Raw genomic sequence first — 27994 nt, forward strand, 5'->3', positions numbered from 1 at the left:
CCTTTAAACCACTCGGGCGTCCTGCGCAGCGCACGGCGCAGTCTGGAACGGTCCCAGCTACAGCGCATGCGCCAGAAGTTGCTGCCGCAGACAGCAGCAACAGCAGTGATTCGGCAGCACAGGGCAACGGGAGAAAATCTGTCCGTTTTAAACCATGGCGACGTACTAAACGATGCCTTTCGCAGAGGTAAACGGAGAGTAAGTAGTTGTATCTTTATAACACGCCTGCTGTCCGACACCGTGTGACGTCCTCTGAGAGTGTGGCGTAAATATTAGGAAAGGTTGAGAAGGCAACAATGGGACTGTGTATGTTTCAGACTGGCTGGCTAGGTTAGCTAGCCAGGAGCCTGGGCAGTCAGCTGGCACGCTGACTGGTAACATACAGGTTTATAGCAACTGTACTGCTCTCCTGCATTGGCCCTGTATCTACTGTAAAGCTCCCATCAAAGGCTTAAATCTCTCTGATACTCAACTATGTTTTAGTTAGAGGGAAAAGCCATAAATTCTCGATTAGAGCTGATGATAACTGTACAAACTGGGCTTATGTTGTGTTGTGTTCAGCTGGTTAGCTAGTTTATATTGTGCAATGTGACAGCCACCAGTGCGGATTAAGCTGAGCTGTATTTGCCTGCTAAAGTATCATCGTCATCATCATCACACTCGTATGTTCACAGATTAAAAATGTCATCAACAATGATGCAGGTAGTTTTGCGCCTCATCTCAAGCTAAATCGTAAGTGGTTCTCCAATAAGAAGCCAGTTGCGGATGAAAGTTACAAGTTAGGTTATTTTATACTGCTTGCTACCTTCAAAGTTGTCTACCCCTGGCTAGTGTCCGATATAATCATGAAAGCGTGCAACCATTTGCCAAGATTTAGAGTCTCGGCCGTCTCCACTCGACTGTACAGATGCTGTGCGCCCTCCTTGCTCTCCAGGCGCGTCTGCAAATGGCACCTCTTAAACATAACGCCACGGGGAAGTGTTTCCACCTGCAAAAGCAAGTGTTAAAGGTGATAACAAAAGGTTGACGTCACCGAGCTCATCCTGATCCTGCCGCACAACCTCGACCGCTGAGGAGGTGGAGAAGGAGGAGGAGGAGTGCAGGAGTAGTTTCAGAGGACGAGAACAGCTTCTGTTTTTAATGCTAGGACGTCTAATGGTTCGTGTCTGGAAGGAAAAGGTCTATCTCTGATCAAATTTCGGGTATCCTAAGGGCGCACTTAACTAATGGGATCATATCGACGTTTCTCCCCCTCCGAGCCCAATCTTTACACGGCGGAATGTTAATGTTGTCACAGCCTGTCCGTGTTGTCTTTGGCTGCTCTGCTTTTATTGCTGTAATCGGTCTGTAATGTCATGGAGCTTGTGACGGATTTGATTAAAAGGCAACTCTTCTGTTCTATGACTGACCGGACTATGGAAGTTATCTGCTTTGTGCTTCACATGGTAAGATGATAAAACTGTGAAATATCCAGCGATTTAAAAAAATAAACTAATAAAAGTGTTTTGTCTACATTTGCATGCCCCTTTGAAATAAAAATGTGTATGTATATGTGTATATATATATATATATATATATATATATATATATATATATATATATATATATATATATATATATATATATATATATATATATAATAATCTGTCGTTATGTAAAAAAGCCTTTTATCTCTTCTTTACCACGACAAAGGTGGGACTGTCTAGTGTATAGCAACGAGGGAAGGATGTGCTCTGTGATATCCAGCGCTTACTCAAACAAGAGCCTCACATTACTTGCCCAGAAGTGCAGTTTTGCAATGTAGCTTTCTTCCTCTATATTTTCCAAAGAGCGGATAATTAAATTTCAGACCTTGTTGTCGGGGAAACTCGGTGGGCGCGGGGGGTGTCCCTAGAACTGTATTTTTTATTTTATTTTTATTTTTTTTGGCAATTATCGTGTAGCAGGAACCCTCTTTGCATTGGGATGCTATGTTTCCCAGCACAATGAAGCTTAATTGGGGCTCAACAGCAAATTAATATAAGGCCTCTGCCCATCTGTAAAATGCAGTTCACCTCTAATGACAGCAGTTATGTCAGTGAATATATCTCTGTGTGTGTGCCACTGGGTATGTGGTTGCTTCTATTTAGGTCTCAAAATGACGTGTTTGCTCTTAGTTATAGAGGCTGCAGATAAGTCTGGATGTCATGAGCGCATGGTTCATTCGTTCATGTCACGCTGGTCAGCTCTGTAGAAAATTACAGCGTTCCAGCAAATTGAAATACCACTTGAATGTATGTGTTAATTAGATCTCTGCATGCCTTTTCAAAAGTGTCTCTCCTCCTCTGCCCATGAGTCATGTGCTGACTCTTTGACCTGTCACCACAAATCCTGAGTCTTTGCTGAGGGCAAACTGAAAGAAAAGCAAAGTTTTTTTTCCCCCTTTTTTTTTTCACCTTCCCAGCCAGCCACTGACAAATTTGAACATATTGATCTACACTAAGGGCAGAGGAGGGCAATTTCCTCTAAAGTACTTGTGCAGCATCTTGGCTGCTATTGCCTCTGTTTGTTGTGGCCCGCAGGTGACGTAAAACTATGGCATGGGGGGGGGAAAAGCTACATATTGTAGAGAACACACATGATTAGAGGCTTTAGAATAAGTCGAGTGTGATTGTAATGCACGCCTACGCAGTTTTCCAGACGCTATTCTTACACGTTGTTCTTGCAAACACATGGCAAAGCAGATATTAGTGAGTGATGACTAGCTTCACAAGGTTCAAACCAATCATTGTGAGCACCTTACACTGAAGCCCAGATGGTTTTGTGTTGCAGAAGGTTCTCCATTCGACAGCCAAACTGTCTGATTCCCAACATTAGGCTTGTTTCAGACAGCAGTAATAAGAGGATAACATCAAAGCTCTGCTTTATTTCTGAGAGACTTCAGAGCAAGACTATGAATAACAGATCACAAGGTACAAAGAGTGAACCAGAGAACTTAGGCAGCTTTTATGTTTCAGCTGTTGTTGGGATTCACGGGGAGCTCATTAAAACACATTGATGAGGAAGAGTCCCGATCCTCTGATTGTTGACTGTGAAATTGCTCAGCTAACCAACATATTTTTGATGCAATGATTTTTCTGTGCCGGAATGAGCCTCTTGGCTGATGCTCATTCAAAGCCAGTGATTTGATGTAGCATTTTAGAGACTGTACTTGAAATGGAAATGTGTAACCGTGTGCTCTTCCCCCAGTGCAATACATGTGTACCTTTCTTTTTTTTCTTTTCCTGCAGGGTCCTGTGTATGTTTAATTGTTCACAGGTGTTGTCAGTGAATTTTATGCCCAGCATATTTTCTATTTTCCACACCTGATCATTTTAGATGAGAATGATTTGTTGACTAGTTCCATTTGCTAAATAAGGCTGCCCCTCTACCCAGGTGCCAGGCAGAAGGACTGAGATTTCCTAGGTACCATTGATCTTTCCGCCAGCTCCACCTTTCAGTCCTCCCATCACCAGGGCAGCTGTCAGCCCACACTCACCCACTCAGCCACCCACCACTTGGAGAAACTCTCTCTGAGGCCACCCAATGTCTTCTCAGCTGAATGAGTCTGGTTTCAGACAGTGAACAGATGTTTGGTAGCCTCTGTGAGAAAGTCAGGAGACTCAGTATGTGGGTCAAACGCAGGTCAGACTCAGCATAGAGAACTGCAGCCACATGATACATCCAGATCAAGTGTTTACAACATGATGGGCAACTTCTGGATATCTCTGAGAAAAGAGACTCAACTGCAGGACTGAGGCTGTGGGTCAGCTGTTTGCATGGTATTCAGTTTGGTTCATGTGGGTGCTTTTATTTTGTGCAGTGACCGCAGGCAGTAGCCTTCATATGAAGATACAGTTTGTTTCTTTGTTTGCTGCATTTTTGTGCATAGATTTGCATGCTAGCTGGCAGGTCCAATTAGGGTAACAAAAAAAAGAAAAGAAAAATAAAGCCCCACTCTTGCTTGGTAGTTTGCATAATCAGCAAAGCCAAGCCCTTAAGCCAGGGAGTGATGTTACAAACACAAGGAGCAAAGGGCTTTCTGAAACTGTTATGTCTTCAGCTTGAGGGTAATCATGGACAAATCTCTAAGCCTCACAGTGCCATTCACAGCAATAACAACAGTTAGTGCAGTAGGACGAACAGGGCTAGGTCTAGGAGAGCATCTGTGTGATCAGGCTTGTCAGAGGCATTGCAGATGACGGGGTTGTTTATCCACCTCCATCTTCACAGGAACAGCAGAAGAGCAGGGCAGATACTGTTATCTGTTTATGGCACAAGAGAAGGGCATCTCAGTTGGATCACTGACCCTCCACGGGCACTCTCCGCCTCCTAGTACCAAGCGCTGTCTAATAAGAGGTCGCCAGACGAGTCCCATATCACTCTTAAGTGATCCTAATAGATGCCATTAGCATGTCCACGGTTATTGCTGCAGTTTTCCACTGACCATGCCAACTGTACATGTCAGGGCATCATTATCCACCGACAGGGAGGCTCAGAGTCTGACCCAAGTCTGTGGGGTCAGAAAGAATGCCACAACAAAGCAGCAGTGAAGCTGTAGAGGATATCAAGTGGTGGGGATATAGGGGAGAGTGAGCTCAAAGTGTCATAGTTGGCACAGACATTAGATAAAGCTTAGGTACAAGAGGATTAGAGAGGGAGGAGATGTAAAATGCTCTCGGCTAATTGGGCTTTATTTTTAATATTTCAGAGGGTTCATTAGACACTAAATTGGTGAAGTATTTCAGCTCTGTCTGTTGCCTGAGAGCCTTTTTCGGGACAAGCTTTACAACCTGAATAATGGCATAATTTTTGTTAAGGCCTGGTCATTGAAAATAGCACACTGGTATATTAAAATTCTCCCTTTCCCCCCTCCTGTTACAAGGTTAGATTTCATCTTTTTTGCCCAAATACAAGCTTAGTTGCAGGCCTACATCTGGGTCAGTCCATTCTGACTTCATCTACTTGACTTTTTTTGTTTTTTTCCTCTATGTAATTTTGAGCAGGTCACAGTTGCCTGAAGGATATACTTTAGGGTATCATACAGTTGTCTTTCAAACTGACAAAGCAGTGAATGACTTTGACAGTGGGTATGGGGCTCAGAGGCTTGGTCTGGGTGTTAAGCTCTGTGCTGGAAAGGGACGTAGGCTGTGCTGAGAGAGCTGTCGAGAGCGGTCAGTGCACAGCGCTTTGCCATGACCCTCCACAGCTTATCATCAGTTACACCACTTCTCCGGGCCTCAGTGTGTGGGTGTGTTTTTTCTGTGTCCGTGCAGCGTGCTGGAGACAGAGTGGTGCTTAGAATGGGGTCCTTTATAACCTCCTAACCCTCTGGTCCTGTTTGCTTCCATTGTTGGCCACAGTGAATGGTATCTCCGTGCCTTGAAAAGTAACCAGATGACATTCTTCCTGTTGTTCAAAAGGGCCTGGGGTTCCGTTGTAAAAAGCATCTGAAAGGATAGGCTAAGACTGTGACCTTCAGAGGCTAATCTCTGGCATGTCATTCAGTGCCTATTTGAAGCAAATGCAGACCTTTCTCCCTGGTAGCAACACACCAGTTCAAACAAAGAAATTCCTTATCAGTTTTCAACACTTAGACTTTTAAAAACAGTCAAGATAGTTTTGGGGTTTTTTTTCCTTCTCCATAAAGGAACCAGAGGATGTTTTGTAGCAGCTGAAGTGAATCGTTATTCCAGACAGGCAGTGTGTCTGACACCTACATTGTCCAAACAGTCTCTTCAGCCTGTGACTGAGCCCTCTGTACACAGACCTGTGGCATCAGCAGCCCCTCTGTACTGAATGCTGAAATACCGCTGCTGCTGTGAAAGCAATGGGGATGAAATGCACTTAGTGAGACAGTAAACATCGGTGAGCTCTCAAACTATCTTACGTTGTTTATGTCTCCTCCTCTCCGGTGTATTTGCTGTGTTCAGCTGGCTGAGTTTCCTGGAATGTGCAGAGATGCAGTTGTCGCTCTGTAGGGGGATGTTGGCTTTAATCACAGTTCATAGTTCAACTCTGTAGTTGGACTCAACTGAGCAGCAATCAGACAAGAGTCACATTATTCTTCTGAACTGGAAGACCACACTTGATGTAGCTGTTTTATTATGAAGTTTGCTCTTTGCTCAACAGATTCAGATCATTTTTCCCCTCTTGTATATGAAGAGTTTGAAAAATGAGCTATTTAAACTTTGAACCACAACTATTGCATTTCTGACAACACTTGAAAGGGAGCAGCCTTCACAGCATAACACGGTACTGCTATTTAGTTGTAAAGTTTTACTTTTCATGACTCGCTCTTTAACAGATGCTTTTAGTCCACACCTAATGAGACTTTACCATTCATCTATTCAAGGGGATTTGCTTTTCAGCAAATTCACTTTAGTGGCATTGAGCTGTCTTTGTGCTTGTCTAAAAAAAATCTCTGAGAGCAGGCCTCCCATTGCAATGTTTCGTCTGTGCTTCATGTGTACCACCTGTATGGGGTTAAGACTAGGGTCAGACCTCTTGCAGAAGTCCATTGTCTGGGTTCCCGTTTTAAGCTGGATTGTGCTAAGGACTGACAAAAGGAAAAAGCTGTCAGGTTTATAGGGCCTCTTTTGTCAGGCATCTTTCAACAATAAATGATTGGCATATCTCCTGCCATTTCCCCCTTTTGTTTGCGGCCATTGAGTTTGAGAGCAAATAATGAAATTGACCATTACGTGCGATTTGTTTGCATCCCCTGCCCGCGTCCCTGAGCACATGCGCACACATAAAAAAAGCGAGGTTGTTTACAAAGGAAGCATTGGATTAGAAAAGGAAAATGCCAACTTTTATCATGCCACTGCACAAGCATTTTGCATTAGTCAGAAAATATCCCCTGAAGTAGTGTAACATCCGCAGAATGTGATTGAGATAGAGGGGGGAGACAGGGTGGGAGCAAAGGAAGAAGGGTGGGCCACAATTTGAAAGGCATACTTGAAAGTACTTGCAGTAAAGAGTCCTGAGGCAGGTCATGTTGCTGTGTGACAGAAAAGCATTCGTCTTGCTGTGTATCTGACGTCCCAGGGTCTCATTGCGAGGGCTTGCCTTCTCTGCGTGTCAGCTTTCTGTAATTAATAGCCAGTAGCCCGCTTACCCCATCAAGGGACCAGGTGCTGCTTAGATCTGCTCTGGCATGGAAAGACGGCAGATAAGCTGGTCGTGGGTTTTACAGTTATCAGGATAAAACCCACAGATGTCACCAGCCTCTCTATATAACTCAGTTGATTGTGTACATATAAACACAGTTGTAGACCTCAAACAAAGGGATGAATTTTAGTGGTGCACCGCTGATGGACGGCTTGTTGGTAAAGGATGCGGTTCATTTAGTCTATTTTGTGTCAAGCACCATTGTGCTCATGTCCTGTGCTGTTTAGCAGGACTTGCGGCCCTGACAGATTGCCATCCCGATGGGGAGATTTACCCAGCCAGCACTGCCAATGGCACTGACACCATCATTAGACTTTGATCAGCTGCATTCTGCAAGGGGAAGAAGAGAGAGTAATATTCTTGATCTAATTACTAAGAGACATTTCAGGCAGTGTAATGTGTGATTTAACCTCTTGTCAGGGGCTATAAAAGGAAGCTGGGTTAATCTTCCTGGCAACCTCTTTTCCACGCAGGGGAGAGTGCCTTTAAATTTCCTTTTCCTAGGAAGCTACTAAAGACCAGCATCCCAGTGTGGTATGCTAGCACCACTTCTCCTGGCCTTCTAGTTGACATCTCTCAAGGCGAGAGTTCTCTGACCTTTGAATGTTCGCAACAGCTGGTTTGCAGGAACTCGTGCATTTGCAGAATTGCAAGAAGAACAAAAAACCCTGTCCTTTGACTTCTGTATGCTTCCTCCAAATGGATTGTTTTGCAGCCTCCTTTGTTACTCTCCCTCGTTCTTTTGCTCCCTCTCCATCACCACCCACACACTGCAGCATGAAGAGTGCAGGGGACTTGATTGAACAAATAGATTGTAAGTGGAAACGAGGGGTTTGGGTTAATCAGTCAAACATAGTTAAACAATTCTTTGGACATGAAGGGATTAGTCTTGCCTGCGTTGAGCTCATCAGAACCAATTCTTCCCAGTGCTGGCTAGGCTTTTAGGGCCAAGGGCCATGGCCTCTCTGGCTCCATGGAGAACCACACACGCACCCCTCAGCATGCTCCATTGCCTCTGAATGCCCCACCACTCTCCTCTTCCTTTGTTACAGACTACAATTGGAATGATGGATTAGCAAATTAAATGCAGACCTTTCTATTCATGGCTATTCTCGCTTAAAGTCTCATTCACTGGATCTATCACAAACCTGCTTTAAAATGGTTACCAGGTTCACTCCATGTCTTCTAATTCCTTCACAAACATGTCTTTTACACTTAAACATTTTGTGAGAAAATGGTCCACTGACTTTTTCCCACCATAAAGGGCTCTCTGTATCTTGTTTTTACAGGATGACTTCCTGTACGCTTTCTTCCCTCTTCTTTTTTTTTTCCTCTTTTAAACTGAGTGCTGATCACACTGATAGGAAGTGGCCCTGATATGATGATGTGTTGGCAAACGCAGAGTGTACAGCTGCAGCCAGCCTGAGCCTGCTCTAAATTAACCGTGTCACTGTCTTTTCCATGTTCCTGAGAGCTGAGCACTGACCCTGTTGGCCCATTCATATTGCATTTTTTCTGATATCATGTTATTTCACAGTTTTAATTGATGAGATAAATGGATTTACTCACTCAAATATAGGTCTCTCTCATATATATACATATACATATATACCCTGATGGTAAGCGCATCATGGACAAAAGTAAAACAATGTCGGATGTGCCACGCAATGCTCAATTGGTGGGAACTAGTGCGTTAGCGCAGTTAGCTTGTTAACGTGTTGACACCGTCCAGCCTCACGCACGGGACAATCCGTGTTAACTCGTTAACGGATATTTGCCGCGTTATGTCATTTTAACGAGATTAACGCTGACGGCACTAGCGGGAACACAACGAATATGACTGCACATTTACACCGACATCATCCTAGTGCAAAGTCAAGTGGAACCAGACAAAAACAACAAGCAGGCATGCTACAAACTTTACCCGAGTCATTTAGACAGCACATGATTCTCCTTATGGGGACCTGTGACAAAGTGGCTAGGACAGAATTCATTTGCCATTTGTCACTTGCATATATTGTTATTTTGTGTTCCGTTATCCTATAGTCTATCATAATGCTTTAATGTAAACACAGCACATGCAACCTTGGCTCTACATACTATCCCGGGTCTGTTTGTGGTAGCATTGGTTATATTCATTCCATCTGTGCAAAGGTACTTAAAGCTAAATGTCACTTCATCATTAATTGATTTGGATTCTTTCATTTGTTTATGTAGTTTGGTTATACTTACCACTGTTTGTTCCTTTGAGCAGGTCCTATGTGTAAAACAAGTATGTCGGAAGGGCTGCCCCAGTACTTCCTGATTTTATAGGATATGATGTCACTGATCATGTCAATTGGGTGTAACCAAATGAAGGGGTGTTTCTTTTGTGTAAAATTGTTTATTTCATTTAAAATAACCTAATGAAGTGAAGAGATTGACTTTTCAAACTGTTTAGTTGGGTGAATGAGTTTGTTAAGTGGAAAAATTATTTTATTCCTGTTTCTTTGTCTAGACTGTGTTATTTAGTCTACCCTGTTTTCCCAATGGTAGAGGTTAATGAGATCCAGGTGTGAGTGGAATTCTGTATAAAGCAGGTGAGATTTTGACTGACAGGTTCTTATGTTTTTGTGAAACAATTGTTGAAAGGCAACGCCAGAAAATAAAGAACACTTAAAAGAAACTTGAACAGTCTGCAGATGCTGTCTTCCTATCACTTTCCATGCTGCTTATGTTACGCTACTTCACAGAACCTGATATGTGTAATATGCTGCTGAGAATATGCCCCAGAAGAAGCGTATAGTATAGCTTTTATTTTGGAAAGAGCCATTTCTCTGTAACAAACTCTCTTTTCCAAAGATGTGATTTCCCGATCAGATAGATTATTTTTATTATTATTATTTTGATGTTTCAGCAACATTAAATTTAAAAGCTTTATAATTTTAATAAATGACAAATTAAAAAGGCATGAATGAATATATATATATATATATATATATATATATATATATATATATATATATATATATATATTATTATTATTACACACACACACACTTACTTTCTTGTCTGTTTACCACTGCTGCAAAAACATTGCCTTCCTATCTCTGCTTCCTCTGTCCCACAATTCGTCCTCCAGTGCAGTGTGGGGGGTGGATTGCTGTGCTCTGTAGAGACCCCAATTAGCAGGACAAGCATGCCTGTTGAAGGTCACTCCCAGAGCTTTGGTGTGAGAAAAAAGGAGGGCTGGGCCAGTGAGAAGTAGCTCTGACAGTGACCGGGCTGAGACTCAGCTGGACCCCAGAGTTCTCACACAACAACAACACTTTTTTAACCTTCTTAGCAGTTTGCATGATGTTAGCAAAAAGTGGCTGAGGGTTTTGCTAAAGGTCAAGTGTTCTCGGTGGATTGTCATACTATACTGCGACCATATCTGAGAGATCCATTTGTCATTAGCTCCAAAGTCCCCTACTTCATCAGCCCGTGTCTGGTGTCTGCTATCTCTGCCTGATTGATGGCTCTGTCCTTATTGCAGGGAACTGGGGTCGATGGCAAAAAATTTGCTGCTGGGTGCATTAATGCTGTGTTCAGTGGCATAGACCTTTGAGCACGCCTCATCAGTCTTGAATCATTGCACGGCCACAGGAGATCTGTATGAGCAGGCATGATGCAAGACAGGGAGAGAGGGGGAGCTAGGGACAGGAAAAGGAGTTTTAATCAGCTGGGTTAACTCTGTTACTCACATGACCCTATGTCACTGCTACAGGAGTATACTTAAATATTTTAAGCTTCAGAAGCCAATGCCAATGTTTACCAGTTTTCAATTTATTTGTCATGTTTTTGTTGTGATTTACTGATCTGTGCTAGGGGAAATGAAGAAATCTCCATCGTAAAACATTATTTAATGGCTTTAAAATATTTTTGTCTTCATTGCGAAATCTTGGAACATTTAACCAGCTTAAAATCACAGATAAATATCAACCATTTTCATGATTAATTGGCCTTTTATTTATTTATAATCTCTGTCAGAACTGTCTGAAATGGTTAGAAGGTAAGTTAAATCTGCTTCTTTTCATCACAGAAAAGAGCAAACTAATGGTTGCATGTAGCAGTTAACGGTTTCTTTTGCAGCTGAATTTTGCAATTCACTTGCAAAATAAACACATTTGTCTGTGCAAAACAGTATTAACTTCAGTATCTGGCTGTGTTCAAATTCTGAATTAAAGCTGCTCAGTGATTTAATTTAATATTCATAAAATAGTCCTGTGTTTGATTATGACATTTAGCCTGTTTGCTTTGGTATTGTAGAGATTGTTGATTGTTTGTATAATAAACCAGTACCTGTGTAGGAGTAAAAACTGTGGAGCCATGACAACACCAGTATACACCAACAGAGTGTGTGTAGGCTCACTGTCAGACAGGCAGACGGAGGGGCCCTCACAGCCTGGGAGGGCCAGATGTTCCCATGCAGACACAGAGGTGATATGTTTGCCATACTGGGCCTGTATTTGCCTGGCTCTCCACAGAGTCACCGGCTGGCTGCCCGATACCCCGAGCTGTTGTGTGCTGGGGAAAGAGCTGGGGTGGAGAGGCACGCACATAAACTCTGGAGATGAAAGAAACCTGCAAATGTCTTGTGTGTTGCCAGGGGCAAAAGAAGCACCTCTCATACAGTGCTGTCCACTGGAGAAAGAGCTGCATTTGCCTTCTTTTTTTTTTGTCCTCTCTCAGATGACCACCAGATACGAGAAGGGCTGGGTTCAGCATCGCTGGAAGGCCAGGCTGAATGTTAGAGCTGCTATGGAGGCGGCTGACCTTCCCAACCTTTAATAGACACTGGAGGGACGTAGATTAGCCTTTACTGAATACATATACAATGTTGTTTATAACAGGGAAATGGCTATCTGTTTTTGACGTGTATGACAACAGATCTGGTCGTCGCCACCAGACCTGCAACTCTTTAATCTATTTTTACCAGCTGAACAAGTGGACGGTAAAAACCTGCATTTTCTGGCTTTAAAAGCTGAAACATGTTGCAGTGTTTTCCACACATTGCCTTTTATAAACCAATAAGCAATTAAACAGCATACAACATACCAGAGTTTAAGATGAAGCGCTAGTTCACTAAAATTCTTTTAGAGGTCAGTGTTTATTAATTGCAGCATGGCCCTGAGTTATTGAAGCATCTAGATTTTTAAAATTACTGATATTCTTTCACCACTTGGTGCTCACAAGTGTTTCACAAGCCACACTTAAGACTTTAAGTTATCTAAACCAAGCATGTGAGAAATGCGACGGCATTAAATAGGAAGAATTCTGGTAAACACAGTTGTAATGGAGGGCATTAAAGCAGAATTGTTGACGTGAGTTTTCCCGCAGAGTTGGATCAGGCATACGTCTAATTAAAGTTCTTTCTTTATGTGTTTGTACTGGTGTCTATACAGCTCATATGGGAGAGAGGCCAGTTAGTATAATGGCACAGTGGATAAATCTCTCACAGCAGGCCTGTGTAACACTGGAAGCTGTTTTTGTGTGTTAAGCCCTTTTAGGATGATTTGTGAGAGTCAGCGCTTACACAGTTCTGCTAAGCAGAGCTGCTCTGACCCTGCACCCCCACTAAATCAGTTCAGCCCTTGCAAACAGGCCAGAGCTGGTTAATACTGGGTCAATAATATGGGTCTGAGTGGGACAAACACACAGAGACTTAACTTTTTTTCCCTCTCTTAAACACAGCATACATGTCAATAATAAGGCAGTGGATATACAGAGGAGGTCATTATTCCTACAGGGGGAAGTCACTAGTGCATATGTACGTGTGTGTATGTCGTTTTCTTTACATGTTGTGTATGTGTATGTGAGAGAGAGAGAGAGAGCAGGAGAGAGTGAGAGCTGGGTGAACAGCTGCATTGATTTGGTTTTGTTTGCTGTCTACTCAGAGCAGAAATGTAAGCCGTGGGAACACCTGGAGAGTGGGGAAAATGGGAGAAGAGGTGGTGGTGGTGTCAGCTCTGCCCCTGGCTCTGTACCAAGCATACATGGATGCACAAACGCACACACACACACACCTCACATGTGTGAGGGCAGCCTGGGATCCCAATCAGCAGCACTTAACAAAGCTTTCCTCTTTCTGCCTTTAATCGCAGGCTCAATTTGTCACTGGGGTGTCCAATTTCTGATAAGCGCTTTGACTGAGAGAGGAGAGGTGGGGAAGAACACAAAATGGATGCACCTGCTAACAAATGAAATCAAACCACTCCATCTTCATTTCCCCCCTTTTCCACCAGCTGGAACAATGCTGCCTTGCTTAGCTCTCGGCACATTAAGTTATTTCCCACTAACTGGAGTTATTTCCCCCCACTAACCAGCTAGAGGGCCTGGCTGACTTGCAGTCAAATAGGTAGCATCGCCTGATCCTTTAATGTCAAATTCTTCCACACTGACCATCCTCCTCCTGCTGGCTGAATATTGTTTAGTAGGTCCCTCCTTTTTTTTGGTTTATAGCTGTAAGATGGGAAAAGTTAAGGATGAGACGTTCCATTCTCAGATTTCTGACCATCAGAGTACTTCGTGTAGCTTTACTTGTGAGGCTAAGTATGGAAGTCAATCCTTTGAGATATTTTGAGGTAGGTATTGAGGCCAAATGGCCCAATTTCCTTGCTGACGTGCATTTTCATTTGTGCGTGTTGGGACAAGTTCATTGTCGGGCTTGTTATTTTTGTGCATCAATATAATTGTTTTGTACACTGAGTCTAATTGCAGTATATCGCATTACTTTATCCTGCTTCTAAGACAACTGTGCAATTTGTTACAGAGCCACATACAAAGCAAGCAGCTTGAAAAAAACAGCTGCCTCAGGTCTGGTGATTTCTATCACTTGCTGCACATACCACAACAAGCACACACTCACAATACACAATACTGCATTCTACTCTAGTTAGTGTTGGTGTCTAACCATAATATTCCAGTCCGGTACCAAAGCCCACAGTGTAACATCTGACACAGCAGCATGTGACTCAGCACATTGTTGTCTGGTGTGATGTGAGGATATGTGAAGATAACACAGATGTGGTGGCACCAGTGAGGAGATGAAAAGAGCGGCGATGATAATGGTGTGTTTGTGTGAGCGCTGTATCTGGTTGTGTGATCTGATGGTTACCAGAAGGCTGGATTAGCATTGGAGTTCTTGCAGCTATGATTCTTAAACTTTTCTTCTTCTTTATTTAGGACTATTGTCAAGATGCTACAGCCTCACTCTGGTAGCACTCGTACTTCCTTTTTACATTTGCTTCCAAGCGATCAAGTCAAATGGTAATTGCAGCACCGAGCAAAGACGTGGCCAGTATTTGAACCTTATCACGAGTGACTTTTGAACAGCCTCTCAGTAATTTAAATACGTGCCAATCAGAACTCCTCTGAGCTGAATTAAAACAGTTAGGAAATCAATTCCAATCTCCAGTGTTGCTTTATGAAATCTTTGCTTTCCTCTTCTTTTACTGTATGTCAGGTCTTTTTTTCCCCTCCCTCAAGTGTTTTAAGAGTCATGTCTGAGAATAGGCTGGCTCTTTCCTCACTGAGGCATGCCCAGCTTCTGGCTGTGCTCTCGATGGATTTGCTGCAGATAAATAAATAACTAGGCTGGCACCCCTCACTTTGGTTCCCCTCTGTTTTGGCAGGCCATCCACACTGCACTTTCTATCAGGTGTAAACATGTCTGTCAAACGGCGCAGTCAGGGGCCCCAGCATTTTGGCATTCATGACGCCATGCATGCACCGCTGCCAGCACTTTCTGTCTGCCCGTCTGACCTTGGCCAGCCTTGACGTGGCTGAGCACACTTAGCTCTACCTTCCACTTTTGTAGAACTCTTGGGGAAGCCAAGCAGGCTTAAGTGGCTGTTAGTGAAACTGACCCCAAGTTGAAGAACGGACTTTGGCTGGCTGTCCTTGCAGCAGTTATGTGGTGGATGGGTAATGACCATGACATAGCTGTGGCATACATATCCTAGCTAGACCAGGACACTTGCAGGCGGATACGTTTTCATTCTCTCATCTCGCTACCATGTCGCTGTCATCATCTCCACTGTGACGAGCCGTGGTCATCATCCAAGAGGCTACGAACTACTGATGCAAATACAAAACAGGACAAATGGGGTCAGCCTGATAAGAGAAGAGGCCTCTTACTGTCAGGGTTACTGTCCTTTTCTCAGTTTCATGGTGCACAACTTCTCTAAGAGTCTGTGTTCTCATCCTGAAACCAACCCTCCATATCTGACACCTATGCAAAGATTTAGCCAATCCAACTGTGGACTGTGCAGTATTCTAGGGGCATGCTGCCTCTCTCCGCTCCACATCCACCGTCTCACCTCGGGGAACTGTCACTCTTTCATCAGTTAGTTACTGAGCATTCATACCGTCTCCCAGTTGTTTCACAAACCCCTCCCTCCCTCTAAAGAAGAGCATCTTCAAGTAGCTGTCTTCCTCTCTCCCACAGTATTGCAGCAGTTTCCTTACTTGACAGATTTATCCCTGACACACTCTTGCAACTTGGAAACCACTACTTTACAGACTCTCAATTTGTGTGCAAGTTGAGTTTGGGTTGGCTGTCTTCTCTTCTGCTTCTTCTTCTTTCTTTTCTTTTTTCTTTTTTTTTTTTTTTTTAACCCTCTGCTCGTGATCAGAGCTATCTCCCACTCTCTCGCCCTTTCTCTTTTGGCGAGATAACACTCGGGGTTGATGAGGGGATCTCTGCTAACTGAAAAGCAAACGGCCCATCCCGAACGCCTCGGGATGTGCTGGAGTCATCAGGATCCATTGTGTGAAACTGTGAAACCAGCCTGTCATAGCCTAACACACCCGTGTCCCTCAGCTAGCAACAGCAATCCTTCCTGCCACTGTTGTTTGTGCAGCCTGATGGGCTAATGAAGGCCACACCAAAGTGTTATTTCTTCCCACCGTGCTCAAGAGCCAAGGCTTTTTCCCCTTTCTTTTGACAGAATACTCTGGTTTGGTATTCAAGGGTAAAAAGCTGTTCTCATCTTCCTGCTCTCTTTTTTTCTTCTTTCTTTACCTCCTATTCAGACTCAGCTTGCAAAGAAAAGTAATTTCACTCTTTCTGTCCCTGAGAGAATCAACACAGTGAAGTTGCATTGAATTCCTGCTGCAACATTTTTTTTTCTTGGCTCTATTTCAGACCCATAACCTGGGGGTAAACATGCAATTAAAATAACAGCAGCCTGCTTTCTCCACCACTCTCTTCTTCAGCTGTTAGCGCAAGCCATGTACAACATGGTGACTAGGCTCTCCTAATTGCTTTTGCTCATAATTGGTATAGAAAAACTGCTAATATAATACCAGCATCCAAACATGCTTTCTCACCTTATTTCCCCGACCTTCCCCCTCCTTCATTGTATTTCTGCACAAATATTGTAGATGTCTGCTTCTAATTAGCTTATTTTCTGTGACCCCCCCCCCTCCCCCCATTTTAATATGCTATGCAATTAGCCTGATGCTATTTCCAAATTTCTAACAAATGCAGATTATAGTTGATGGAGAGGATATTGATCAAAACAATCAGCACATAAATGCAGTCAGCTGGTCTCATTTCCTAAATGGCTTCCATCTATCCTCTTCCTCCTTCACTTCTCTGTAATCTTTTTTTTTTTCAAACTTTCAGATGGCTTTCTATTTCTCCTTCCCCAGTGAGGAATGAAAAGAAAATATAGGTCAGCTTTTATGGGAGCAATTTGACACATGACACAAGCCATGCGCATCACTTGCTCAAGTCCTGATTTGTCTTCTTGCCTTTATTTGTCTATAATGAAAGCCGCACAGTTATTCACACGCTTTATTACAGTTCTATAAGTAGCTGGTGGAGACTTGCCGAGTCACGGGCCCCCCCCCCCCCTAATACTTTGAGAACCCCGTAGTGTCTGTCTGCACGGGGCTGATAGTGTGAGACGCCTGGCTAAACTCCACCAAGCCAATCCCTGCTCCACAGGCCTTCCCAGCTGGCTTGGCTGGGCCTCCTTATACGCAACTGTGTTTCCACTTATAACAGGAGGGGCTTGTCTCTGTACGACAAGGACTATTAGGTGATTAGGGTAGATATTTACCTGAATGGATGGGCAGCTTGAGGGTCAAGCTCCCTGTTTAGAGTAGGCTAAACCCCCTGGTAGTTACAGGGCAATTTGGACAGCCAGCAGGCGACCGAGTCATGTGTCCAATTACATCCTGCAGAGAGGCACCTCCAACTATCGCGAGCTTGGTCCCTGTCTGGATCTGACACTCTGTCAGGTGTATTCGTGCCGCTTCTGATACAAATAGTCTGAGTGTTGGGAGGGGGGAAAAAAAGAAAGCCTCCATGGGGGTGTGCGCCTTTGTAGAAAGTGCCACTGTTTGGCGTGTGATGTATATTTGAAGTCACTGTGGCAGTGGTGCTGAAAGGCAAGTCAGTAAACGTCAGGCTTCTGTCTGTCGGGTTTCATGTCCGCCTGCTCTGCGCTACAAAGCAGAGCGTCAGCTTGGGCATTACCATAGGCTGACCTTTGTTTCTGCACTCCCCACTGCACACTTTTCTGACATTCAGGGGCGCTGTGGGGGAGGCAGGAAGGGGGTGGCCTGTTGGGTGGTTGGTTTTTTTTGCATGTAGTGTGTTGTGTGTGTTCTTACAACAAATTAACGGACAGTTATGTGCTCGGTTTTGTTTTGTTTTCCCCAACATCATTTCACTCTGCTGCCACCGTTCTGCTTTTGAAACCCTCCTAACAAAGACACTGCTGTATTTGATATTTAGCTTTCCTCCACACCAAACCTGCCTGTTGTCAAAGAGATTGCTGTTATCTTTCTGTGAAATCTTGGCATCCTGATAAATGAGAGAGGGCTGGAAATCTTGCCTGCTGACATCAAGGCACCATGTACCTAAAATCCTTCCAAGGCCAGAGGGAAAAGAATAACATATCAACCCAATTAAAGTTAATGCATGGTGACACGCTGAATTGAGGGCAGGGATTGCAGCCATATGGCAGTCCAGGCTGTAAATCAGAAGGCACAGGAAAGGGGAGGAGGATGAGAGGAGTGGGAGCAGAGGCCAAGCAACAGAAAAGGTGACGCAGTGTCAGTGCGGCAGAACACCCCCGAAATCCTCAGATCCATCTCAGAACTGCCCCCTCCCCATGCAGCACCCTAAGGTGCAATCCCCTCAGGTGTCTGTGTAGAACTGGCAGCTTCATTAAGGCTTGTTTTTTTGTTTTGTTTTGTTGTTTTTTTTTTGGGGGGGGGGGGGGTGTCTCTACTTCTTGCTGGGAGGATTTAAATGAGCTGTCATCCTGACCTTTTTGAGCTCCTGCTTTTTAAAGCAAGTTCAGCCCCCGCCACCCCTCTACTACCACCCTAAACCCGGTACCCTTCTTTCTTCCTTTTCACCTTTCTCTCTCGCTTTGTCACTCTTTCCTCCACTTGTCTCTTCTCCCCGCAGGGGGGAAGACACTTTTAAGCCATCACCCTGCGGCAGACAGGCATGGCAAGGTTGTTATGTGGGTAATTGCCTCTCTCATAGACGCTTGTTTGTCTGCGCTCACTTGCCACCCTCCTCTGATGCCACACGGCAAACGGGGAGGGCACGGACTCTGTAGACTTAATTTGCTCCCTGACTGTTCTTCAGTGCTGATTAAGCAAGCATCTGTGGTGTTTTTGAATACAGCAGTAAGCCAAGTGGAGCATGGCTAACGTTTTCTCCCTCACTGTTACATCAAATTATTGCACAAAGTGGCAGACATTTATGGGAGCCGTAGCCATGTTTATTCATTTCTTTCCACCCGTCCCTAGCTGACTCCATTGTTTAATGTCCCCGAAATAAGGGCCTCTTTGAGGTCTGGAGGACTGCAGTATCGATCAGAGACGCACTAACTTGTCAGAGCCAGGCCTCTTGAGTGTGTTCTTTTTGGGTATACAGGAGTCATTAATTTCCTCTGCCACGGTCTGATAGTGGCAGAGAATTAAAGTGTGGGTAGCGGGGTCCAACTAGGTGACTAACATGCAAGTCGAGTAGGAGGAGGGACTGAGTTGATTTAAAGCTGCCAGTCCCTCAGGCCCAGCCTGCCCGTTTTACTTCAGCTGTTTGATGTTTAATTGAAGTTGTTATTGGCATCAAATGTCACCTTACCCGATGCTCCAGGTGTGAATCAGTTTCTAATTGAAAGGTAACTATGTCTCCCTCAGCCCCGTGCCTCAGGGGACTTGCTACTGAGTTCTATTTGCCTGCACCCAGCCTCTGCATCGACAGGCACCATGTGCTGCCTTGGAGTTATGTCTGACCTCTCCCTCTCTTTTTCTCTCCACAGTGTGAGGAGAAGTGTGTGTCCCATGTTGCATTAGTGTCTGTGTGAAATGCTGGCCTGTCTGCCAGGGCCAGGTGACCTCCCCCTCCAGCTTCTCCCCCACACGCAGATGAACACTGGACTTCAGAAATGTAAGTACTGCTCTCGGGACACACATGCACACTGTTAACTACCACCACCACCACCACCACCACCATCATCCCACACAGCAAACCAAGCTGTTACAATCCTGCTGGCCGCCCCACATTAGATCCCCATGCCAACCCTGGCCTGGATCTCTTCTGCAGCTCTGTGTTAAAACCAGAAAGAGTGAGAGTGAGAGAGAATATTTTAGTGCTCCAGGACCATAGATCTGTCTTCAAGGGAAATTAAGATGAACCGCACCATTAATTTGCTGATGAAAGGCAAACCGACTCCCTCCCTCTCTCATCGCCCCTGAGGATCTGTCTGTCACAAGAGTGTGGTCCTGTGTGCTCACTGCAACATTGCATGTGTTTGAACATGAGCATCTCAGCTACTTTTCACCATCAGGAAGAGTCAGTTACTGTCAGACTTGCAGACAGATTGCGGCTGAGTGGTTTTGCCCCGATGATCTTGTAATGTGGGTGAATTTAAGAAGCAATCTGCTGGCCCGGTTTAACAGCAGAGTAGTCAGTGCCGGCCCGCTGAATTCAATGTGTTTGAATTTTACAACTGCTGAAAAACTTGGACACTTTTGGGTGTCAGCAGCACAAATGGAGAGTCGAAGTCAGCAAATGCCAGCGAGAGCGCAGACTTCAGAGGCTCTGACAAGTGATGATGAAGGAGAAAAATACACAAAGAAACAGTAGATTACCGTTCTTTGTTTTTAAGAGTAAATATATTCACATTTTGTTATGAATTGCACAGTTTGTCCATTTGATGCCAGGTCACAGTCATACTTGCCTTTTGTTTCATCTTCAGTTAGTTTTTTATACCCAGCAGATCAGTCACGTCTGAGACATTATGCTCAATACTTTTGGTCAGCTTTATTTACACAAAACGTCTTGGTCTCCTTTTCCTCCTGTCTCCTCCCTGAGCTCAGCTCCAGGCGTGACCCATTTCTACTGCCCTTTTTTTTTCTTTTTCTTTTTTTTTGTAAAATGCTCCAGCTCATCAAGACTGTAATTTCAGAATCACAGTAATCAGCCAACCCCCAGGAGATCGGCAAGCGCGAGGGAGTCTGCTAAGTGCCAGCGTCTGTTGCCTCACTCAGGCAGGCTTGTGACATGGTACAGCCATCAGCCAGACTCTTTCCCTGCTCTTCCTTTATGTGACACACTAAGACAACTGGAGCTCAATTTGTTTTTTCTGCTCAGGACTGTAATCCATTTAGGTGATGGAGTGTGCTTCCCACAGCCACGGCCATTCCTAGAAGTGTAATTCCAGTCCTCTTTTTTTTTTTTTTTCTTATCATTTTCTCATAATGCTTTTCATCTGTTAGTCAAACAGGCGCCGACCCGAATGTCATGTGAACTGTATCATTTTTATCAAAGTGCCATGAAAAAAGTGAATTTGAAAAGAAATAGGCTCTCTCTGGTTTGCCTCTTTTACCACCCATAATCTATCACCTGTAGCTCACCTCCTGCATGTTAGCAGTCTTAGCAGTTGTCAGGCCTGAACCCTCGAGTAATGCTCCACCGTCTCCCTGCTGGCTGTCCACAGAGTTCACTGTCTCTCCAGAGCTTCTATCGCTTACCCAGCACAGAAGATAATTTGACAGCTTGACTTCGTGAGAGATGTGCTCGACTGCTTTTAGGTGAAATTCATAGACTGGTTGTTACTTGAAATCTTTATTCAGTGCACTGACAAGTCCTTGCAAAAAAAGAAAAAGGGGGAAAAAAAAGCTCAGATGGGAGGTTTACATAATTAGCTCCTATTTGTTTTGCTATTCTTGAGCTCGAGCCTTTCAGCTACTCGGTGCTCCCTAATGCCGAGTCTTGTGTAACACAATCTTGTCTTTGACACTTTCCCACCACTCAATAATCACCAAGAGCTCCAAAACGCCAGGCTGGCTGTGCCCTGCCTCTCCTCCTGCGGGGGAATCTGCGCACTGGAGAGTCATTTAAAGTTACGAGCTTGCAGGCTGCTGTCAGAGGCAAGGCCAGGGCAGCTGCTCTATTTATCATCAGGGAGTGTCTGCTAACAGATGACGGCTGTGAAATGTAAAGACTGTCGGAGGAGCAGATCAGGTACGCTAAGAGACAGCGGGTCACGAAGAAAACTGCTCATCCTCCAGGCAGGATGACTCAAGTACCAGGAAGTGGCCCTTGGTCCTCACATCTCACAGGCAGAACAAACTGTGAGTACAGCTGGGCCACTTGGCTGATTCTCACATCTTAGTCCCCACTGAGATCAAAAGCAACCTTCTCTTCCTCCTCTCCTCATAATAGTTTTCATTTTCTTTGAAGGTTATGCTCTCTTCATAACTCGGCAAAAATGTAGGGAGGTCTCTTCACGTGAGAAACCAAACTCATGTCTAATTTGATGCCGAAGCTTCAGACCTAATTTCCTGCTCTTGTGTGAAAAATGCAATTTACAGCAGCATGAGCCCCTGCTCCCTGCTGCTTAAACCTTGTTCAATAAAAACAGTAGTTTGAATAAAAGAAACCCTAATTAGTGCCTGCTGACTGTGCACTTGTGTTCCAACTAGCTCGCTTGCAGTGGGATAATTAGCGCGCGGCCAGACTGCCCTCTTTCCCCTGCTCCCTCCCTGGAAACGTGCTTAGCTGGAGATCTGAGAGATGATGTGCTTGCAGCCACCAGCAGCCGCCTACAAACTTCACTCATATTCCTCATTAACCCTCCCTTGATGCTTTAAGCCCTTCAACTAATCCAGGTTCCAGGTTAAGGTTGAAATGCTAATAAGCTACACTTGCTTACTAGAACCCATAATCAACAGCTGCCAGGAGCCTTAAGCAGATGTAAACAGCGAGAGGTCGATTTTATCCACTGTTAGTGGGGAAGCTGCTCTAAACAGTAATTTACCGATTTCATTACACATTTTACAGCGGTGCTGTTAAACCCTTTATCCTGATTTGCCTTTTTTTCCCTCCGCCCTCCCCAAAATGTCAGCCTAAGCTGTGTTAACAATGTATAATCCCTTTTCCAATTTAATGGATTGGTCACTTTCCATTGGCAGTGCTTTCTTTGCTACTTGCCTGAATCTTACAACTTAAGTATAAAACTCATTACACAAATGCCAGTGGCAAAGAAATAACACTGTAGGCAGTTACATGTCTGTGGGTTAGTATTTTTTTGTTTGTTTTAATTTTTTTCTTGCTGTAGATTTCAATCTAAAAGAAACAGTTGTCTTCCCCTGCATAGAAATATGAAAAAATACACTTTTTCTTGTCAATTTAAGGTTTTTATTAAAATTGCATGTATTTTACCTTCGTTCTATTTGGATCTCTCATGTGAACTAGTCTAGAAGCCTGCACAGAAAACATGAAGTGATTTTGCATTTAGATGTGCTGTAGTTATTAAAAAGCAGGGTTATTATTTTTATTTCCATCTCCTTATTTTTATTTGTGGACATCTATTAACTCCAGTAATTTTGCATGACCTCAGTGCCATTCATCTTCTATCTGAAACAACAAGAAAACCAGCTCTCTTGTGAATGGCTGCGTCTCTTTCAAAGATGTCGCCAACAACAGGTGGGTGTGGCTGCTTCATGCTTCAGAGTGTGATTGGGATATCATCGACTGACATCACACAGAGCCAAGAGTAGAAAAAACACTCAACTGGAGCATGCAGAGCAGTTTGAAGCCTGATTCGTGGCTCACGGGGATTACCTTCATGTGTGCTGACATTCGTGTTTTTAAAACTTTGGCCAACATATATGACAGAATGTAAGGAAAAGCATAACATTCTGTCATGCTGTGCACAATCTTGGTATCAAATAGAAGATTCCATCCCCGTAAAATGATAAAAGATGTTTTATTCATCGCAACAGATGATGTACTCACTTCCCACCCACTTACAACCCTTTCTACAGCTACACTGACATGAGGTTTTGACAGCAGCTGCAGACCACGGAGGCTGTGCCAAGATCTTCCAAACTGAACACAGAGAGCAAACAACTTGCATTTATTAATGCATACTCCTTTATACTCTTTGCACTCTGTAGTAAAGGTAACCTACTAATTACTGGAAAAACGGAGTGAGGTTTTATTTGTGTTATGATCAAACTTCCTTTGGGTTTTTTTGGTTTTTTTTGTTTTGTTTTTTGCAGGCTCATTAATCATTTCCTGTATTTGACAGGTGAAACCTCTGCTCATCATGTCTGTGTGCTCCTGTGTAAGTGTTCATTTATCTGTGTTTGCTTACCCTGGCATTTATTCAGTGACAGACATTAGGCCTCAGTGATGGTGGGTGTCAAGCTCCAGCTCTTTGGCCCAGACCCCTGCATTAATGAGGCTGCCATCAGCAGGCTGAATGCTTAGTTACAGCCGCCCCCTGTGTGCCGCCCTATGCCGGCCCCGCACATCGCTGCCCATTGTTTCCTGTTCACAAATAAAGCTCGAATTAATTAGCCAGTTGGCACAACTCTTGGTGCCGCCGTGTCAGCGCCCTCCATTCAGCTCCGTGCCTCATCCCACATGTCCAGTCCTCCCGCTGTGAGACCATGGCTGCCTGAAACCGCAGACCTCTGCCAGAATTTCAGACTTTTAAAATTACTGCTCACTCAACAACAGAGGAGTAGCCAGTGTGCTATAAAGACGTGTTTTACTTGAGCTGAAAATCCCCCCCCCTCCTCAAACAGGATGAAAGAGGGAATTAAATGGAGCTCAGAGACCGGTCAGAGCAGCGATTCTCTTCACACATCGGCTCCACTCATGTCCATCAGTCAGAGAGGTGTGGTGGAAGTAGGTCAGGCTGGCAGGGCTGAGGTGATGGGGGTAGCATGGTGGAGGACAGCAGGGACAGAAGCCTTTTTTTTTTTTTTGTGGAAGTGAGATCAGTGTGTTAGAAAGATGCGAGCAGTCACATCCACCGAGGCTGAAAATGGACACAAGCGGTTGTTGCGCAAGTCAGCACCTGCACGATCCTGTCACAAATTTTTTAAAAGGAGCTTCACGCATACACAAACACACAATCGTGCTCACATTGTCACTTTGGCATTGTTAAATTTAGCCACAGTGCTTAGCAGGTGTAACAAATGTCTGCGAGCTGAGGCCTGGGAGGTGTTCCCACAGATCAGAGACGCTGCTTCTGTGTCTGATTACTTGTCTGCTGTCATGGAGCTGTGCTCTCTGCGTCTATCTCGCTCTCTCTTTTTTCCTTCTCCCCTTGCCAGCCACAGGGGACCATCACAGCCTTTTTTTTCTGTTTATCTTGTGATATTTTTTTTAGTAGCAAGCGGCACAGCCCACCCCTCAGATGCATTCTTATTCTTTGCCCAGATAATGCGTCAATTAAGGCCACTAAAAGCTCCTGACCTCAAAGTCCCCAATGATACCACCAAATTGGATTTTAGACTGGGAATGTGTCGGCACCGATAATTCTGCAGAGACTCAGATTGGAAATCTTTTTCTTTGAGACGGGGGGTTTAGGAGAAAAACAGGCAAGTATGAAATATGAGAGTGCGTTCCAAATCAAGTTCACTCAGCTACTCTGATTTCAACTGATGTGCTCTTTTGTGCCATATACATTTCTACCTGAATTAAAGCTGGGGTAGGAAACATGTTTTTGGCATCAGTGGTTTAAAAAAAAATCTATAATAACCTTTCAGCATATGGTGATTTAAGTGGTCTGAGTTGAAACTAGACTCCTGCACCTATTCTGAGATCTGTTTTCATGCTCTAGAAAATCTAGGCCATGAGGAGAGACTGGTAGAAGGTAAGTGGTATAAAGGATAAGAAGTAAGATGAATGAAGGACTTTGACATGGGAGAGCACAGCATGAAGACAAAAGTTATCATTAAGCATATCTCAAGCTTCCTCTTCTGAAGTTGTAGGGGTTTTTTTCATTCTAGATTTTGGCCTGCTGCCTAATGTCTCTCTCTAATTTTTTCCCCCTACCCTCTGTCTCCTTTTGCTTTCTGCTTCTTGCCTCCGATCTATCCTGTTCTTCACCTCAGGGGACACCACACAAAGGATGAGATCCGCTCCGTTTCCAACCCCTGCAGAATTGGATGCATATGCTAAGAAGGTTGCCAACAACCCCCTCACCATTAAGATCTTCCCCAACAGTGTCAAGGTCCCCCAGAGGAACCACGTGCGCCGTACTGTCAACGGGCTGGATACGTCAGGCCAGCGCTACAGCCCTTATCCTTCCTCTCAGGCCAGTGCCAAGACAGGCCTCCTCGCCATCATCAAGGTGCCCACTGTCAAAGGCATCCTAAAAGATTTTGACGGTAGCCGGGCTCGCTTGCACCCTGACGTCATCATGAACCCCCTTACGGGACCCTATCAGGTGGCTTCAACCAGCACTTTAAACCACCAGGTGCAGAACCTTCCCCGGCCCCAGCAGAGGTTACCCCTTCCACCGCAGGACCCCCCTCAGACTGTGCATATACCCCTTCCCCAGCAGCAGGTGCACACCCAGAGTCTCAGACAGCCTCCCCCAATGGCCCAGCACCCTCAGGGCCCAGCCAGACTCCAGACTCAGTCTCAGCACCCAGCTCTCGGGCAAACACAGGGGCCACCTACTGTCATGCTCCAGCAGCAGCACCTTCAGCAGCAGCAGCAGCAGCAGCCTCCACCTGGCCTGCAGGGAAGCAGAAAGCTTCCCGATGGCGATGCACCACCTAATGTTACTGTCTCTACCTCAACCATTCCACTCTCTATGGCTGCTGGTCTGCACCAGGGCCGCCAGGCTGACCTGAACACCATCGTACATCAGATCAACCAATTCTGCCAAGCTCGGGCCCAGGGTGCAGGAACCACCTCCATGTGTGAGGGCCAGATCGCCAACCCCAGCCCCATCAGTCGCAACCTGCTTATCAGCGCTTGTTCTAGGGTTTCCATGCACAGTAACCCTGCCACCCCTGGCTTCCCCCCACCCAACTGCATCATTGGCTCTCAAGAGAAAGCCACAGCCCCAGTGGGAGCTCACCCTCCACCCAGTGTGGCTGCTATGAACCACTTGCCTTCCAACCACACTGATCTCAAGCAGCAGCACCAGCTGCAGCAGCACCAACTGCACCCACATCAGAATCAGCAGCAGCAACTACAACACACCACGCAGCAGCAGAAGATGCGCTCTTGGAATCAACATCAGTTGGCTCATGTACCCCACATTCAGAATGGGGGGAGCCACCTCTGCAAGCAGCCTTCCAGGGACGCCACCTTCCATTTTAAGGGCATGGGCTACCCTGCAGAGGTGTGCGTGGGTCAGCCTTACTCACTAAAACCTCCCGTAGAGAGGCCCACCCCCTCCCCACCTGTTAACAACAATGGCATGCCCGGCCCCATGGCCCACTACACTAACGGTCACTACTTCCAGTCGCACATTTGGAACAGCAGCATCCTACCCACACCCAACAGTGACAGCTCCGGGTCTCAGGACATAGCCATGCCATTCCACGGTGCAGGCCCAGGAGGGTGCACCACGCTAGACTGTGGGCCCCCTGGGGCTCCCCATTACCGGCTAGGATCAAGCTCCTCCTCCTCCTCCTCCGCCCAGACTAATCTGATGCAAACAGCAGATTACTTGGGTGGGGACTTCCAGACGCCCTATTTCCGCGATCAGAATCTAGGGTTGATGGGCAAGATGCACAGGCCCCCTCTGAGCAGGGTAGGTCCAGAGGTTGGGGATGGCAGAACCGCTCTCATCCAGCACCCAGGGTACAGATAAGCTATGGCCTTGTCTCCACAACTGTTATCAGCACCCTTTGTTTAGTCTTAAGAAAGGAAACATGAATAAAACTCAACTTATAACTTAAGCAAATGACTGCTAATGTTAAAGAGGGTAAATTAATATATTTAATGAAGATCAGTAGGTTTTTTTTTGTTTGTTTGTTTAATCTTGCAAGTGATCAATTGCTAATTCTAGGTTTGTTAACGAGGGCTTCTAACTGGCACTTCATACTGTTTATTACCTGCTTTTTTCCCTTGATGATACTTGTCAATTTACGTGCCTGGATCTCAAGTGATCCTGTGTCATTTCTACTTCAGACCTGCCACTAAAGTTTCCTTATGCATGCAAGAAAGAAAAACAGATCCCTCTCTGAAAAAACATCTGCTGATAGATTTTTTTTTTCTTCTTCCTGTAACAGGATCATGTCAGGAAATTTTTTGGCTCCGACTAGGTTCATTAAATTAGTTTCATTTCGATGATTAAACGCAGTCACTTCAGGACAAAAGAGAGAGAGATGACCGTGCTTCAATGCAAAGCCATCAGTTAGTGAAGTATAACAGAGTCCAGCTGGGACCTGTTCCAGAAAGCAGGTTTAGTTAGTTTGAGTTGATGAAGTGCAGCTGGGTCAGTCAGCTTAGGTAATATTAAAAAAAAAAAAAAAAAAAAAA

At 44.8% G+C, this 27994-nt stretch overlaps 1 protein-coding gene across 3 annotated transcripts; it reads left to right on the forward strand.

Moving 5' to 3' along the window:
* The first annotated feature begins 47 nt into the window (after positions 1-47).
* Positions 48-27994, forward strand: fam222ba (family with sequence similarity 222 member Ba). Of its 3 annotated transcripts, none has more exons than XM_026182073.2 (3): positions 48-187; positions 19509-19636; positions 25606-27994. In XM_026182073.2, exons 2-3 carry the CDS (start codon positions 19555-19557, stop codon positions 27321-27323), a joined length of 1800 nt encoding a protein of 599 aa, XP_026037858.2. In that variant the 5' UTR covers positions 48-187; positions 19509-19554; the 3' UTR covers positions 27324-27994. The 3 variants fall into 3 exon arrangements, with proteins under 3 accessions (XP_026037858.2, XP_026037857.2, XP_026037856.2); XM_026182072.2 differs by having other exon boundaries at positions 62-198; XM_026182071.2 differs by lacking the exon at positions 48-187 and adding an exon at positions 1135-1445.

This window comes from Astatotilapia calliptera, chromosome 10 (assembly GCF_964374335.1).
Source record: "Astatotilapia calliptera chromosome 10, fAstCal68.1, whole genome shotgun sequence".
Lineage (NCBI taxonomy): Eukaryota > Metazoa > Chordata > Actinopteri > Cichliformes > Cichlidae > Astatotilapia > Astatotilapia calliptera.

Bases quoted from the DNA above. Each gene is read 5' to 3' on its own strand.
- fam222ba (XM_026182073.2), top strand. From the start codon at position 19,555: ATGCTGGCCTGTCTGCCAGGGCCAGGTGACCTCCCCCTCCAGCTTCTC. The intron at 19,637-25,605 runs GTAAGTACTGCT...TCTTCACCTCAG, and splicing joins GAACACTGGACTTCAGAAAT to GGGACACCACACAAAGGATG.